Raw genomic sequence first — 14,915 nt, 5'->3', positions numbered from 1 at the left:
CGACGCGCCCATTTCCAAGACCCGGCGCTTCTGACGATGCCCGATCCCCTCATCCCGCTGTTGGTTCAACCCAAAATATGGCAAGCGAAAGTCGAGAGAACTACCTACCCTGTCGAGCCATGGCGGGGGCCCCTCTCAGTTTGTCCCCATTCGCCTCGGCTTCCCTCCACAGACACCCCCATGTTTCCCCCGCGTTTTGCAACCATGCGCGCCGCCTCTCTTGTTGTTTACCTTGCCAATGGAGCGCTTCCCGGACGAAGGTCTGGATGGAACCATCCGCGTGGGGAGAGGGGGCAGACAAGACGAGACTGACTTGATAGCGGAGCTCGTGCAGATGGGAATGATCAGCAGGGAATGATGTTTGTGTGCGACTTTGTAGAGTAAGGAAACTGGATATAAACGATCGCAAGCCGCCGCCGCCTCCGCCGCATCGCACTGTTTTGTTTTTGGCTGGCAGAGTTGTTTCCGTTCATCTCAACTCCCTCCCATCATCTTGATAGTTTTAAGTTGTCAGCTGAGAAAAAGGTCACTTCCAGCGTCGTGCAGGATTTGAAAAAAAAAAAAAAAAAAAAAAACAAGAGGAAAAATTGAAAAGGAAAAAAAAGAGAGAAAGAGAGACAACCCGACAGATCCCGCAACCATGGGCTGGAACCTCAAGTTGAAGAACAGCGACGACCGCCACGCCCTCGAGTCGACGACGCCGTCCACCACCAAGACGGTCTCCTGGCTAAAGGACCCGGGTCTCCGGCCGCTCAACTTCGGCCTCTTCTTCCTCCTCTTTGGCGACGTCGCCCACGGCTTCGACGGCTCACTCATCAACAACCTGCAGCAGATCAACAAATGGCAAGAAGGTCAGTCAGTTCAGTCAGCCACAACCAACTCCTTCGAGGCCGTTCCGATGCTAAAAGACCCTCCTCTTCCTCTCCCTCCCCCTCCCCTCCCCTCTCCCCCTTGTTGAGTTTCTTTCTGACACAACACACGCACCCACGGCATGCAGACTTTGACCACCCGCGCAAGAGCCTCCTCGGCGCCCTCAGCGCGTCCTACTGGATCGGCAACATCCTCGGCGTCGTCCTCATCCCCCTCGTCGCCGATCGCCTCGGTCGCCGCATCGCCATCGCCGCCGGCTCCCTCCTCTGTATCGGCGGCGCTGCCATCTGCGCCGCCACCACCAGCAACGGCGCCTTCATCGCCGGCCGCATCCTCCTCGGCATGGGCGGCGTCATGTGCTCCTCCGTCTCGACCGTCCTCATGACCGAGCTGGCCTATCCCGCCCACCGCGCCACCGCCACCGCCCTCAGCAGCACCACCTACAGCGTCGGCGCCATCCTCGCCGCCTGGGTCGCCTTCGGCAGCTTCCGCATCGAAGATTCATGGTTAGTCTATTTCTCTCCCAGTCTCTCTCCAACCCAGCTCTCTCTCTTTCTCTCGCTCTCCCTGCTTGGGGGAGCGGGAAAGCATTATCCGCTACGATACTTCCCAAGCTAACCAGAAGCTTTCCGCCAGGGCTTGGAGAACGCCGACGTTGATCCAGGCGTTTCCGTCGGCCATGGTTCTGTGCGGACTCTTCTTCCTCCCGGAGTAAGTCGTCGTCACTTTGGCTGTCAGACGAAGCTTGTCCCCCCCCCCCCCCCCCCCCCCCCTTCCCCCTCCTTCTACAAGTGGTACTTGACTCGTCGTCCGTTGTTTTTCCTGACCCATGCTTTTCTTTCTACCAGATCACCCCGGTGGCTCTGCAGCAGGGGCAAGGAACAGACGGCGCTCGACATCCTCGCAAAGTACCACGGCGCCGGCAATGTCGATGATGCCGTTGTGCAGCACGAGTACGCCGAGATCCGCGACACCATCGAGGCCGAGATCACGCAGAACAAGAACCCCTTCCACCTCAAGGCCCTGTTCGCGACCCCGGGCAACCGCTGGCGCTCCTTCATCATCATCTGGTGCGGCATCTGCAAGCAGTGGAGCGGCAATGGCCTCGTATCGTACTATCTCGGTATGTTGCCATCCTTGTTGGCTTAACCTCTCATGGTATCCTCCAAGTAGTAGTGGGAGTGAAAGAACGACAAGCCTGTGACTACTACCAGAGACCAATCAACTAACCCCCTTTTCTTATCCCAGGCTCCATGCTCAAGAGCGCCGGCATCACGAAGCAGATTGAGACGACGCTCATCACGGCCACGTCGCAGATGTTCAGTTTCGCCTGCTCTTTTGCCTTCGCCTTCCTGCCGGCGCGCGTCGGTCGCCGTCCGCTGATGCTGACGAGCATGGCCGGCATGTGGATTGTCTTCGCCGTCATCACCGCCACCTCGGGCGCTTACGTCGAGACGGGTAACCGCCACGCCAGCTACACCACGGTAGCTTTCATTTACCTCTACAGCGGAGTCCACAACCTAGGATGGACGGGCGCCCAGATGCTCTATAGTGAGAATCACCCTCACCCTCTCTCACTCTCTCACTCTCTCCCTCTCACTATCTCCTTCTCTCTGTCCTTCTTTTATTGATACAAGGAGCTCTAACCACTGACAAACCCCCAAGTCGTCGAAATCTTGCCCTACACCATCCGCGCCAAGGGCATGGCCATGTTCTCCCTCGTCGCGGGCATCTGCGGCGCCTTCAACACCTACGTCAACCCGCTCGGCATCGCCGCCATGTCGTGGAAATTTTACTTCTTCTACGTCGGCTGGATCATTGTCCAGTTCGTCGTCGTCTATCTAGTCTTCCCGGAGGTGAGTTTGAAGGGTTCTTTCTCCCCCTTGAGAAGAATGCTGTGAGAAAGGCATGTCCCAGTCGGCTGACGCTACGATGGCAGACCAAGGGCCCGAGTCTGGAGCAGATTGCCCTGTTGTTCGACGGGAAGGATGCCCAGGTTGGCAGGGTCAACGCCGTTGCGGACGAGATGCTCGACGAGAAGGAGGGCGGCGTTGCGGTAGAGACCAGGGAGAGGCAGTAGTTACATGTAGGTTCCCGCAGACTCGAATGCGGCGTCATGCCCTGTAGTTGGACGCCCCATTGGCCATGACACCAAAAACGAGTTGTTTTACTCGAGAAATAGCGGTAGCGTTTATTGCATGATACCATTTGTCCACCCGCAAAGGCTCTGGTCTCCCCTGTCCCCCATGGACTTGGTCAGTTAGTTGTTAGGCTTCTGGGTAGTTTCCCGGCCTCGTGATTCCTCAGCATAATGCAAACCTACATTTGTTTTCTTTGTGAAAGAACACACTCTGGTAAGCTTTCCTAAATGTTGAACACACCGCTCAAGAGTGTCTCGCCAACCTTGGAGTATGAATGCCGAGAAAGTCTCTTTTTCGGCGTTGTGCCAGGCCATGACTAGGACATCAAGAACCACCCGAAAAATGCAACTGCCGTTGCCGATCCACGCGAGTAAGTCTTCTCGCAGTACGATGGTTTGTATTTTCGGTTTCTGTTTCCGGCTTGTCGGATCTATACAGCCGAGGTTTAGTTCGGTTATAGTCACGGTCTGAAAACTGACATCTAGACATGGTGCTGAAAGCCCGGAAAATTAGGAGCCAAGAGGTGGCACCGCCCCGGTTGCGAGGATTCTTGTCTGCGCTTTCGTGTTGATAGATAGCGAATGCTTGGGTAACGGTTACTTAGGCCTTCTTTCCAATGGCTGACGTCATGCTTAACGAAGCCGGGATCGTTACTTGAGATCATGCCATAACCTATAGATGGCGTGAGAACTATGAACGCCCAGTTTGGAAGAGGCCAGCATTACACCCGCCCACCACATCAGACGCCACCTCGGCGTTCTCACGGAACCCCAGAGTCCGTGCTATCTGATTTGTCGAGAACGAAGCCAGATCGAGACGCAGATGTCTCGAAACCAGATCTCAAAGTTTGTTTCCCGGCCGTTGACGTCAGTATTTCCCCAGATAAAAGCCCAGTCCTTTCATTTCTATGAAACGAAGATAGAGAACCCGAAACCTTCGGATCCCAGCTGTCAACGGCCCATGTCAAGGGACCTAGCCCGTAATCCCAGTCTGCTGTCTCTAGAGCATTTGGGTTTCTCTAGAGAAATGGTTTCACAAGGAAAAGGTGATATTTGGGGGGGGGAGAGGTGGCATCTGGGGGCCAGCCCAAACAGGCTATGCTCTACGCGCGCAACTCCCTTGGGACTCTGGCACCGGAACCCTTCCCGCCCCTGTCTCCGTCGTCCTATCCACCCATGCACGGCGATATATAAGCTTTGGGAGTCTGCTCGTTCTGGCCAGCCTGGCAAAGGAAAGGGCACTGGGTGTTCATGTCACTGATCCGTGCAAGAAACTCAATAGCATCACTCGACTGGCCTCGTCGGGGAGCCATCCGCGGGCCGTACTGGCTGCGGTGTGCGTAACGCTCACTCCATACCCTTGGTATCTATTCTGTCATGGCGAGTGTCTTGTATTATTCGTATATCATTCGTTGTGTTACAACAACAACAACAACCCAGTGCTTCCCTACAAAACCGAGCAGCTTCCTCGTATCGGGGGTATATCTTACAGTATAGCTCGGTAATGAGCTGCTGCTGCTGTCAGGCCAGGCCGCCATGGCCGGGTCTGCCGTTCTTATAGAAAATCTAAAATCGATATGAATCCAAACTCCTTGATGCTCCTCAAACCCTCCTTTGTCTGCAACTCTAACGAGCCAGAGAGGGAGAAAAAAGAGAAGACAAAATAAATGGATGGGCAACAAGCGTCACTCCGTGATAAAACTCGACGACTTGGTGGAGTCGACGGTGAAGCTGCTCGCGTTGCTCAGTTTCCTGCCGACGGCGGCGAGCTGCGGTCTCGTCGGCGGCGGCGCCAGCGTGTTGACCTCGACCGAGACGCTCGTCGTGGTCTCGCACTGGATCGCCATGCCCATGACCGACCCCTGCCCCATGCCGAACCCTTTCATGCTGTCCGTGCTCTCGGTGCTCTCGATGCACTCGACCTTGAGCCCCTTGAGGCCGCCCGACTGGGGGCCCTTCTTCGCGAGCTTGCCGCACCACTTCTTGTTGCAAGTGTTCTGTTTCCCCTTGGGGTCTACCCCGCCCACGACGGTCGTCGTGTTGCCAAACCTCGTGGGCGTGCTGCACATGAAGGTGAAGGTTTCCAGGCCCACGTCCTGGGTGGGCGGCCCTTCAGAAGAGAAGACGATGGAGCGCCGTGTCGACGAGTAGAGGGCGACGTCCATCCAGCCGTTGCAGGCGATCATGGCCCCGGCGAAGCAGAAGTAGGCCAGCGAGACTTCATGGCCGGCCATGGATGCGAGGCGGCCGGCCGCCAGAGGTGTGGTGCACACAACGTAGACCAAGGGGTACAGTAGAAACGTGTGTTGGCGGGCGTAGTCCGGTAGGCCGGGGAGGTGCCTCAATATCGTCGATACGCAAATGGGACGCCATGTCCTGGACTTCTGGCTGCCGCAAGGACTCCGTGTTGTGTTTCTCAACGACGATCCGCTACAGCTTGACGAGCTGCTCCCGCCACTGCTCGATGGCCGTATTTCAGGTACGGGGGGGTTGCCGCAGCAAGGTACGACACCGCCGCTTTTTCTTGCTACTCTCTGCAAATGGAAAAATACCGCCAGATAAATCATGGTTGTGAGAATCAAGGAGATGAAGATCCACAGGTAATGGAGAGTCAGGCGGATGTCCTGGTACTTGGAGTTGATCCAGCACTGTGAGGGAGGGGTGGGGTGTTAGTCCGGCACCACAACAACAGCACCACTTACACGCCCATGAAAGAAACTCACCCAAGCACCGGCTCTGACATAGAGACCGCCCTCTTTTCTCCCGTTCTCCGTAACGATGACCCCGAGGATCCCCGTGCCGTACACAAAGGCCCACATCATGACGATGGCCGTGTGGAAGGCCCAGGTCGGGATCTTCTTGTTCGAGACGATGGACATGTAGGTGTGGATGGCGATGCCCGTGATGAAGACGGACGAGGCCAGGTCGCCCGTCGATACGAACCAGCCCTGCGTCCAGCAGGTGCCCGTGCCGACCTCGATGGCGTTTCTCGTCAGCCACTCGACGTTGAGCAGGAACGCCAACGCCTGCTGGATGTCGGCGAGAAGCAGGTTGAAGATCAGCACGAGGAACTGGTTGGGCGGCTCGTCGATCGCCCTCCGCAACCAACCCTTCTTGGCCGCCTTCTCGGCCTCGGCATCGGCGGCGTCGGCGGCGTCGGCGGCCGCGGCGGCCCAGTTGGTCGGGATCACGAAAGCCGTGTCCGTCGGCCTTGGCGACTCGACCTTGGAGATGGGGTCCGCCTTCTTGGGCGTCGGTGGCCCGTTGCTCCACGATATCAGCTTGTACGTGAGGAACGCGAGCAGTCCGAGGCTCGTGAAGAAGGAGATGAACCCCATGGCGGCCACCGCGGCGAGGCCATTACGGAGCACCGGCGGCAGCGGACGGATCGAGTAGGGCGAGTTATCCGAATCGTAGTGGTCTGGCGACTCGTTCATCTCCGCTATTCTGAAGTGATCGGCCAGGTTACGCGGCTGCGTGTCGATGTCATGGAGGCAAACGAAACGTGATAAGCGGGTGGGGGGAGGGTAAGGGGGTGGGGGAAGGGGTGAAGGCTGGCGTGGAAGTAGGTAGTTATATCGAAATGTTTCCCGCGGGAACGTTAAACACGTAATACAACACAGCGAAGAGCAAAGATCTCATGTGTACCTTGTGTGTTTTGTTCGAAGACGAGGGTGGGAAGGGCCCAGGGGTTGAAGTAAACAGGCCAAAACAAGGACTCTTCGTCAAGAAGAGGGATGGGTTTGGGCACGATGCGCGGAAATTCGCCTCTCCCAACTTTCCCATCAGTCGTCCCGTTCAGTAGCAAATACGAACAAGGCGAAGCTGACGCTTTCCCAAACGCCAAGATCAGATACGGTGTACCACCGCCAACCCAAATGGAGGAAGAAATCCGAGTCAAGAGCCGCAAGGAACGACTCAGCAAGAGGCCAAGAGCTTAGGTTGAGCGCCAACTCCGCCAAGCCTCCCCGACATCCTGCTTGTCCAGAGCGGCCAGCTCCCCGCCCGTGAGCGTGCCCTATTGGTAACCGTCGTGCTTCAGGCGCTATGGTAAACAGCTGATCATGGTTAAGATTTCACACTTAGAGTTCGAGCTGGGTTATGTGTGCATATATATACATGCGTGTGTGTGTGTGTGTGCGGGTGTACAGGTGTGCAGGTGTGCGTATGTGTGTGTGGCATGTAGGTTCTCGCCCGACATGCTTCGGCCTAACTCGGAGCGAGGGAGAAGAGCTCGAGAGGTTGCATGTTCCATCCCCGTTCCAAATCGTTCCAGCTTAAACTATGTCTTGGTCTTGAAGGGACGGACTCTCGTCCAGCTCGGCATCCCGCGGATCGGGATGACTCGAGCGCCTCTTCCCAGCTTGTTTTCTGTCCTCTCTGGACAGTAAACTCGCACGCTCTGGGGGGAGGGAACCCTGTTCGAGGACGAAAGAAGAACGGGGTCGAGGAAGCCCATGATTGGCCCTCTGTCGATGGGTTCTTTTCTTTTCTTTTTCTTCCCACAACCTACAATTGTCCGAGCACGATGCGATACAATGGAGGGCTGGTTGCGGACGTGCCACTCCCGCAGGTCGCACAAGCTCTCTGAGACGCCATGAACGAACGGTTGGACTCTGCCTGGTTCCCGCGCTATTCCCGGCCGCTTTTCGGGCAGAGTGCCCGGAATTCGGCCTGTGTCCACTGTGACTTGTGAGTCTGTGAAGGGGCGGGCGGGTTAAGAATCATCTGAACATATGCCGAGTTGCCGTTGCGCGACGAGAATGGGGTGATGATCCAACCTCGGTCCTCTAGAAACCTCATCTTTTCTCGCCTTTCCCCCGGAAACGTGAGAACACCATAGCTCGGGGCAGACAGACTGTGCCTATGCCCGTCAAAGAGGGTCCAGCTCATGCTGATCCTTCTGGGGAAAACCCACCTCCACCCACGCCCGTTATACGGTTCGTTCAGCTTCGAGGCCAGTAGGATGGGACGATGTTGCAGATCGAACAGGAAAAACGCTCCTATTTGCAGGGGAAACCGCCATTGTTTCTGACGGCAGCTAGAACAAAACCCCCTCAGCCGCAACGCAACGCGTTTCCATCGATTTTTCCGCCACCTTCTCCGGGCATTCGGTCGGCCTTCAGAAGCCTGGATGGCTCCCGAGATAGATACCAAGATGGACATCGAGATGGGATCTCGAGACGGCGCGTTGCGATGGACCCTCCTTTGCCCTGCCTTTCGGCTGATGAGTTCCGACACAGACAGGGCAAAGTATAAAAACAGGAGTTGCCTTGAAATCCGAACGGTCTAGCATTTTGCCTCAGCTGAAATCTCGATTTCCCTATTTTTACGCAGGGAAAAAAAAGAAAATGGCCCGCGAGAGTTGTCTGGATGCAGGATGCTTAAAGCTTTGCGATCAATGCACAGCACAACAGGCTCAACCCGCCGGCGGCATCGCTTTCGGATGACCCTTGTGCCGACTGCCTTATAACGCCGGTCGTTGGCTGCGAAGAACGGACGCATGTGCCGTTGCTTTTCTTTCCCGAGAACGGAAGACGAGTCCAATAGGCTTCTGCCCACCCATTTTGAGCCCTCGAAGACGTATCCGATGGAGCCCGACTTGCGATACGCCTCTTCGGGTCGTCCGATGACTGACGCACCGGCACCCGCGTCGTCCAGGGGAGGGGGGGGGGAGAGGGAAGGGTGAAAGCATCTTCTTTCTTCTCGTCATTGAACAGTCTCTGGCACCTTGAGCTTTATTAGACCATGTATGGCGATACACGCCTTGACATACAATTTCTAGCTGAGATTCTGGGTGACAGTCCACAATCAATGCCTCCTGGCCTGAAGCCACAACAAAGACTTGGAAACCGAACGCATCAGCGATCAACCCCAATGGAACGACAACGTTCAGATTCGACGTCGTTCCAAGACACGTACTGTTTCCGAGAAGTGGCCGAGATGGCCTTCCCTGCTTCGGTAGCACCGTGCCGAAAGTTTTCTCCGACATTCAACTCAGCTCCTCAGAAGCTGCTGACAGTGACCATGCATCTCGGAGCGGACGAAAGTGGCTGACCACGCTCTAGAACATCACTGGATTACTCGTAAGATCGTCGCGCTGTTGGGAAAGTGGCAAATTCCAACCACACTCCATTAGTCGGAGGGGGTGGAATTTGCTGCATTGTCATGTGGTCCGGATGAGATTGAGGACTCGGATCTGGGTCTCAGTGGCTTGGCTATGGATGTTATACTTTGTTTTTGGAAACGGGAGCGGAAAACGTCAACCACCTTCAAGGACTTCTCTCCGGGCTGCCATTTCTCTTCCCTTTCCTCAGCACGGCAGCTGGACGCAAGGTTTTTTGTCTATGGATGTCGTGCCACTTCGTTCTAGCCTCCCGAATCTTGAGATGAAGCTTCGGTTCCGGTCCATCTACACACAGAAAGGAGACAGATGCGGCAGTTGAAATATCTCCTCGGAAAATAGCATGCAAGCAATGGAGAGCCGAGGGGGAGAATAACGAGGCCCGCTGGCACGCAATCTCAACGGTCAGCGGGCGCTGAATTGAGGAACGGTCTTAGGCGGTTTGATCATGGCTGATGCAGTAAGCAACGATGAAGCACCCCAGCAGTTACAGTCATCGGACGCGAGTCTTTCATACAGTAGACCGTGATCCCAAAATGTTAGGAACACCCTCCGTTTGGCTTACACACTTTGAAACAAGCTGCTGTTTTCTCCGCCTTGTGCCCGGCCCTGAGAACACCATCATTTCGGTCAGAGCCTTCCGCCTCAAATCACCAGCGTTCTTTTAGCCTTGGGATGAAACAGTCCACAGATAGGCAGCAACTGTGCTCATATAATAAAAAAAAATAAAAAAAAGGTGTTTCCCGAGAACGTGACTTCACATGCCAGGATCTGTCAGGCTTTCCACCGTGATGTGAGTGAACGAGCCGTCGGATGTTTCACAAGCTCTCGCCCTACGATGCCATGCTTCATCCACACGATTAAAAATAGTATGCGAAACTCAACATCAGAAACTACTTTCGCTGAGCTTTCTGGTAGTAGCGTTAGTCATTTTACCCTCTGTGGATCAGTGCTTGCTTGTTATGATTTTCGCGTCAGCCTCCAAACAGGGACAGCTATCACGGAACCTAGATACCCTCACTTTTCAAAAAGTGACTTTAAGCACTTTTAGAGTAATATCGACCGCTGAAACACGAATGTTAGGGGTTCGAGTTGGTGAGTGGATGTCCTCTACAGGCCATCAAGCCCACTCAGTCGTGCTTTCGAACGCCCGGCAGATGTCAATTCCTCGTACAACACATTACAAATTAAGAAACTCCCGGCGGTTACTTTCCGCGTCCATTTGAAACGCGAGTAGACCTTGGTAGGATCTTGTTCACTCACGAAGCTGCCACTTGAGCGGCTAGCAACTAGAAGCGCGCAAATAGCTTCCGCATTGGGAACATGATTCTACGGCGCATGGCACACCACTATGATGTATAGATTGATCGTTATATAGCGGCGGGTATGCTTCTCTCCAAACTTTGTTTCTAGAGGCCATTCCGAGCTCCGTGTGGCCGACTCTAAAGCGATTTATCCAAACGGCATTTTCCAACGACGCCTAGGTGTACCACACCGCATATTTCAGGGGAGACCCAAGGTTTGTATGACTGAGCAAGTCGGCATACGAAGGCATTTATGCGTCCCGTTGAGTCTTGTAATCATTCCGAGTCTACGGCAGGCATGTTACGCATCTGAATGGGATAATTGCCCGAATTCTTATTGTTTACGTCAACAGCAGGTAAATCGAGTAATCAGCTGCGCTGTTGACTAGTCATGTACTCGATTCTTCAAAAGTGAGAAGAGTACTGCGATGGTAAAGGGAGGGAGGGAGGAAAGAGGGGGAAGAAAGATGTCCCCAAACGCGGTTGCTAATGAGCGAGCAATAATATCGATTAGCCATGCCAGGGAAAGTGAGACGAAAGAAAGACTCGAGTTGTTCCGTATCAACCATCAATTTATTTCTACGTATTCGATCTTTGCTTGACGCCGTTTGGTCAACACATGCTCTACTTCGCAAACATCAGCGTCTATGATCATATCTCTGTCAGTCTCTTGCTTGAATGAAAACAAAACTGTCATAGTCCGCTTACAATTCCCCTCATCTTAATCGACCGAGTAACTACATATCATATCAAGATCTAATCGTTCCCGGCGTGTGGAGTCTGTTTTTTTTTTCTTTTTCTTTTTTCTTTCCATCGTTAAAACAATCATCAAACTCAGGAATACGTGAGATGCAGTGTCATAACATACAATTATTCCACTCTACCCCTACGGGATGGTGGCTGAGAATGAGCATCCGAAAGAGAAACGAAGGCGAGCCAGTTGAGGTGCTTCCTTCAGGCTGCATCGGCTACTCACTCCATCCCGATCGTGATTCGATGGCTCGGCAGATGGAAAAACACTGTTAATACTTACAAACATGGTGTTGCTCGTATTTAATTGGATTATCACCCTCTTGCAGGATGTGTTTTCTCATATCTACGTCCAAGACTATCCTGTGTAAGTGAAGTTGAGCACATAGCGTATGTTCGAAAGGGACAATGATTACTCAGCCGTCCTGGCATCATGAAAGTAGACGGCACGTGATACACTGAGCTCGGTGAGAATCAGTCCCACCGAGGCCATCCAAGGTGACCTATTCAGGCAATTCTAACAGTTCTTCATGCTTCGTAATCCCAGCATGTGTCAAGCTCGGCGTTAGCGTCCACCGGGTCTGTGAGTCGATTGGCAAAAACGACGAGGAAATGGGGCGATTTTCTCCGTCGTCCATTGAGAAAAACGCCGAGTTTATCCCTAGTGACGCAATGCGGTAAACTTGGCCCGTCACTCCACCACCAGTTCCACCAGTTCCACCAGTTCCCTCCACGATTGCCCCTCACGGCGGTTCATGCAGCAGCAGCAGCAGCAGCAGCAGCAGCAGGACCAAAGGTGACGCGACTGTGGAAGATAATCTATAAAGGCGTGAGTGCCTCTGCCATTGTCGGATCGTCGTTGTGGGAAGTAGTCAGTCTTCAGTTTCTCCCGGTTCATTCATCAGTGAGAGTAATAGACACACACACAAGACAAGATGGCATCCAAGACGTACAACGTTGGAATCATCGGATATGGGTGAGTCCATATCATCATGGGCGTCCTTGCTTAGAAACACCACCACCAACCCCCCTTATATGCTCCCTGAATAGCTTCATTTCAGCAATGACACCCGACACACTTCAGCAGAACACGCACTCAGCAAACCACTTCTTCGTGCTGACATCCCCTACCACAGATTGTCCGCCAAGGTCTTCCACATTCCCTTCATCAACCTCACCCCCCAGTTCAAGCTGCACAGCATCGTCCAGCGCAAGCCCACGGCCTCGTCGTCGGCGCCCAATGACTACCCGGAGCTGAAGCACCACACCTCGCTGGAGCCCATGCTCCAGGACCCCGAGGTCGACGTCATCAACATCCTCACGCCGCCCAACACCCACTTCAGCTTCACCAAGCAGGCGCTCCAGGCCGGCAAGCACGTGCTGGTCGAGAAGCCCTTCGTGCCCACCGTCGCCGAGGCCGAAGAGCTCATCCGGATCGCCAGGGACAACAAGCGCCTCATCTGCGTCTACCAGAACCGCCGCTGGGACAGCGACTTCCTGACGGTCAAGAAGATGGTGGCCGACGGCGTCTTCGGCCGCGTCTACGAGTTCGACACCCACTTCGACCGCTACCGCCCCGAGCGCCCGACGTCGTGGAAGGGCGAGCTGGGCATGGCCGAGGGCGGCGGCGCCCTCTTCGACCTGGGCTCCCACCTGCTCGACCAGGCCTACCACCTCTTTGGCATGCCCGAGACCGTCTACGGCAAGCTCGTCAGCCAGCGCGACGGCCGCTTCGACGCCGAGGACCCGGACAGCGTGCACGCGCAGCTGGCCTACAAGGACGGCCTCCTCGTCAGCGTGCGCATCGGCGTCATGAGCGTCGAGACGCACCAGCCGCGCTTCTGGGTGCGCGGCACCAAGGCTTCGTTCCACAAGACGGCGCTCGACCCGCAGGAGGACCACCTCAAGGCCGGTCGGAAGCCCAACGAGCCCGGCTTTGGCGTCGAGGACCCCATCAACGGCGGCAGGCTGCTCCTCGTCAGGGAGGGCGGCGAGGTCGAGGAGCGCACGAAGCTGACGGTCGAGCCCAAGACGTACCTCAAGCTCTTCGAGGCCTTTGCCAAGGCGGTCGAGACGGGCCGCGAGGAGGACGTTCCCGTACCGGCCAGCGAGGCGCGGGACGTGCTGCGCATCATCGACGCCGTCAGGGAGAGCGCCAAGACGGGACGCGAGGTGCGCCTCTCTTGAGCGCAGAGGAGAGGAGAGGAGAGAAACAAAGACACGGAAAAGGCGTCTTGACTCGTTTGTGAACGACACGCGGATATCCGTCCCGATGATGCCGGTGGGCGGTAATCCTTCGGGCAAATGGTGGCTTGACGTGCCGAGCCGATGTGGAAAGACTAGAGCCCGTTTGACGCAATGACGAGTGTGACGAAAAGCGTGTCTATTCTGGCAAAGGGTTCAAGCAAAAGGGGAAAAGGGGGAAAGGGGGTGGAGGCGGAGGCGGAGCCGGCCCTATTTTGGTTTGTGTCAGCGGGTTGCTTTCGGTAGGAAATTTCGTAAACGATGAATAATGCTCAACCTCTTTCCGGAATGCGAGCAAAGTCTTGGGAGACAACGAAAGGGAGAAAAAAGGTCTTGGGGAGATGTCCGCAACGGGGGACCACCGCCGTCGATCACCCGTATACGTGCGAAAGCCAAGGCCCGCGAGGAGACAGGAACTCGTTGGTATGACTGCCTCTTCCTCTGCCTGTCCGATTCGAGTTTAATCCGAATACAAGGAGTTTGGCCTGCGGGAAATACGGCCTTGGGCCTGCACTTGATCCGGGTTAATGTTGTCTTGGAGAAGGCATCTTGGCATATTCGTGACGGAGCACCCAGCATTCTTCTTCTGCTTGCCACGATGCCTTCGGGGGATCACCCGGATGGCGCAACGAAAAAAACCTTGGTGGTGACGGATGTGACGTTCTACACGGTTCATTTCTCATGTCACGAGAGAGAGAGAGGCATCGTCAGGTATAAAAAGGCAACGTGTGGCCGTGGAACCCTGCCGCCATCGACCAAACCATCTCACCAGCAAAAAGACCAACATCAGCCTCCTCAGCTACGCAAATCATCCAAATCATCCATTATCCCTCGCCAACTACTCTCAAGTTTATTCTCTACAGCTCCCCAAAAACACCTCTCACAATGCGCTTCACCAACATCCTCGCCGCTTTCTCCTGCGTCGCCAGTGTCCTCGCCGCCAAATACATCCTCGTCTTGAACCCCGTGAGTCTCCTCGAATGAAACGACTCCCATCTTTCTCCCTCTCGCCCTCCTGCATAGAGGCATAAGACAGGTGCTAACTCCACGCATCCGCAGACCACCGACATCGAAAGCTTCAGCGCCAAACTCGTGCAGGACAACATCGTCGTCATCAGCAAGTTCCCCCTCTTCAACATCCTCGTCGTCCAGACCTATACCCACGACATCGCCGCGTTGGAGAGCTACCCCGAAGTCTCCGAGGCCGAGGTGGACCAAATCGTCACGATTGGCCCCGTTGTTCCTCCCGTCCCCTTGCCCTCCCCGCTGCCTGATTCGGAGGAACCCGAAGTTCCCCCCGTCCCGTTGCCGTCCCCTCTGCCTGATTCAGAGGAGCCCGAAGTCCCCCCAGTCCCGTTGCCGTCCCCGCTTCCTGATTCGGAAGAACCCGAAGTCCCCCCGTCCCGCTGCCTTCCCCGCTGCCCGACTCGGAGTAAACGCAGGCTGGCTTGTCTCTGGGCTGTAGAGAGTGGTCAGCCCTGAG

General features: G+C 55.3%; 4 protein-coding genes across 4 annotated transcripts; 3 read left to right on the top strand and 1 right to left on the bottom strand.

The window, feature by feature from the left end:
* The first annotated feature begins 552 nt into the window (after positions 1-552).
* CDEST_14973 (Putative major facilitator, sugar transporter, major facilitator superfamily) lies at positions 553-3,214 on the top strand. Its single transcript, XM_062931129.1, has 7 exons — positions 553-851; positions 998-1,376; positions 1,507-1,581; positions 1,719-1,993; positions 2,119-2,421; positions 2,536-2,726; positions 2,810-3,214. The coding sequence occupies exons 1-7, from the start codon at positions 641-643 to the stop codon at positions 2,948-2,950; spliced, it is 1,575 nt and encodes a 524-aa protein (XP_062787180.1). The 5' UTR covers positions 553-640; the 3' UTR covers positions 2,951-3,214.
* A 1,160-nt stretch (positions 3,215-4,374) lies between these two features.
* Positions 4,375-7,083, bottom strand: CDEST_14972 (Putative glucose receptor Git3). Its single transcript, XM_062931128.1, has 2 exons — positions 5,734-7,083; positions 4,375-5,658 (listed from the first exon to the last, which is right to left on the bottom strand). The coding sequence occupies exons 1-2, from the start codon at positions 6,445-6,447 to the stop codon at positions 4,696-4,698; spliced, it is 1,677 nt and encodes a 558-aa protein (XP_062787179.1). The 5' UTR covers positions 6,448-7,083; the 3' UTR covers positions 4,375-4,695.
* Positions 7,084-11,919: 4,836 nt separating this feature from the next.
* CDEST_14971 (Putative gfo/Idh/MocA-like oxidoreductase, NAD(P)-binding domain superfamily) lies at positions 11,920-13,879 on the top strand. Its single transcript, XM_062931127.1, has 2 exons — positions 11,920-12,164; positions 12,325-13,879. Exons 1-2 carry the CDS (start codon positions 12,124-12,126, stop codon positions 13,373-13,375), a joined length of 1,092 nt encoding a protein of 363 aa, XP_062787178.1. The 5' UTR covers positions 11,920-12,123; the 3' UTR covers positions 13,376-13,879.
* Positions 13,880-14,317: 438 nt separating this feature from the next.
* CDEST_14970 (uncharacterized protein) lies at positions 14,318-14,914 on the top strand (the record flags this gene model as incomplete). The annotated part of the gene is made up of 2 exons (XM_062931126.1): positions 14,318-14,398; positions 14,492-14,914. The coding sequence occupies 2 exons, from the start codon at positions 14,318-14,320 to the stop codon at positions 14,912-14,914; spliced, it is 504 nt and encodes a 167-aa protein (XP_062787177.1).
* Between the last annotated feature and the right edge of the window lies 1 nt (position 14,915).

Source organism: Colletotrichum destructivum, chromosome 10 (assembly GCF_034447905.1).
Source record: "Colletotrichum destructivum chromosome 10, complete sequence".
Taxonomy (NCBI): Eukaryota; Fungi; Ascomycota; class Sordariomycetes; order Glomerellales; family Glomerellaceae; genus Colletotrichum; species Colletotrichum destructivum.
The sequence above is the reverse complement of the archived record's forward strand: the minus strand, read 5'-3'. Positions and strand labels throughout refer to the sequence as shown.